We start from the raw sequence: 1,067 nt of genomic DNA on the forward strand, positions 1-1,067 counted from the left end.
TGCATCGCGGGCCTCCGCAGCCGCCGCAGCCCCCAGGGCCCCTTCGCCGGCCTCCGCAGCCACTCGGGGGTATTGTTGGTGCGGCATATGTTGTGCATGGCCAGGTGCTGCTCCTTCTCCTGCCCAGAGATTGGAGAAGATCAGGGATGCGGGAGCAGCACGGGGACCGCCCCCCACCTGCCCTGTGGAGGGGACGGGCGTGACCCCTCGCCCTGGGGAAGGAGACTCACGTAGAAGGTGAAGAGCTCCTGCGCGTCCTCGGCCATGAGCCTCACCAGCGCCTGCGTCTGCTGCACGGTGGGGGCCAGCGGGGACCTGCCCCCCTGGCCTGGCACTGCCCAGAGGATGAGGAGCCCTTTGGTGACAGCTGGGGAGGAAGAGGAGGGAGTCAGGGGACACTGGAGCGTCGCTGGGTGCAGGGACGCAGCCCCCTCTCACGGGGTCACTCCCCCCACGCCAGGAATGCTGCCTGCACCAAAGTCCCTGTCCCTGCTCCAGGGTGACCCAACCTCTGCGCCAAAAACCTGCTGGGCACCCGGCGGGGAGGAGGATGAGGGTGATGGAGGTGCTGTGGAGCCGTCAGGATGCGCAGCCGCACCACAGCAGCTGCTCCAGCAGCTGGCCCTGCCAGCGCGGGCCACCGCAAAGGAGGGGACAGCAGCGACACTCCTGCATCCAGTCCCTCTGGCCAGCTCTGGCCAGTCTCTGTCTCAGCCCCACTGTCACCCACAGGATTTTGGATATGGCACTGGGCTGACACACAGCCTCTGTCCCTTTGGGCAAGCTGACCCCCGACCTTCTGCCATTGATCCCCAAACTGTCCCCAAACATGTCCCCTCCTGCCTACCTCTTCCAGCATCCCCTCTCCCCCATACTGCCCAGTCCCAGTGCTCCCTGTCCCATGTGCCACAGCAGGGAATGTCCGCGTCCCCGCCAGCGCCCGAGGGAGGCGACACTGCCTTGGCACAGCCCCGGTGCCATCTGCCAGGGCACTGCTGACTCAACCGCCATGGGAGCCCCGCGGCCGCGCTCCCTCCCGCCGCTCCCGGCCGCACCGGCGCGCCCGG

General features: G+C 68.0%; 1 protein-coding gene across 2 annotated transcripts in view; it reads right to left on the bottom strand.

Annotated features, from left to right (window-relative positions):
- LIF (leukemia inhibitory factor) overlaps nt 1-1,067 on the bottom strand; it is a 14,484-nt gene that overhangs the window by 10,994 nt on the left and 2,423 nt on the right. The window contains exons 1-2 of one of the 2 annotated variants that reach the window (XR_001865953.1): nt 231-1,061; nt 7-119 (exon numbers count right to left, since the gene is read on the bottom strand). Coding sequence is in view for 1 of the 2 variants with exons in the window: in XM_008642979.2 (XP_008641201.1) it covers nt 231-367 (137 nt within the window). In the remaining variant the exon portion in view is untranslated. Of the gene's footprint in view, nt 1-6; nt 120-230; nt 1,062-1,067 lie in introns of those variants that run through there. The other variant, XM_008642979.2, reaches the window with a different exon arrangement.

This window comes from Corvus brachyrhynchos, unplaced genomic scaffold, assembly GCF_000691975.1.
Source record: "Corvus brachyrhynchos isolate BGI_N302 unplaced genomic scaffold, ASM69197v1 scaffold19, whole genome shotgun sequence".
In the NCBI taxonomy this organism is placed as follows: domain Eukaryota; kingdom Metazoa; phylum Chordata; class Aves; order Passeriformes; family Corvidae; genus Corvus; species Corvus brachyrhynchos.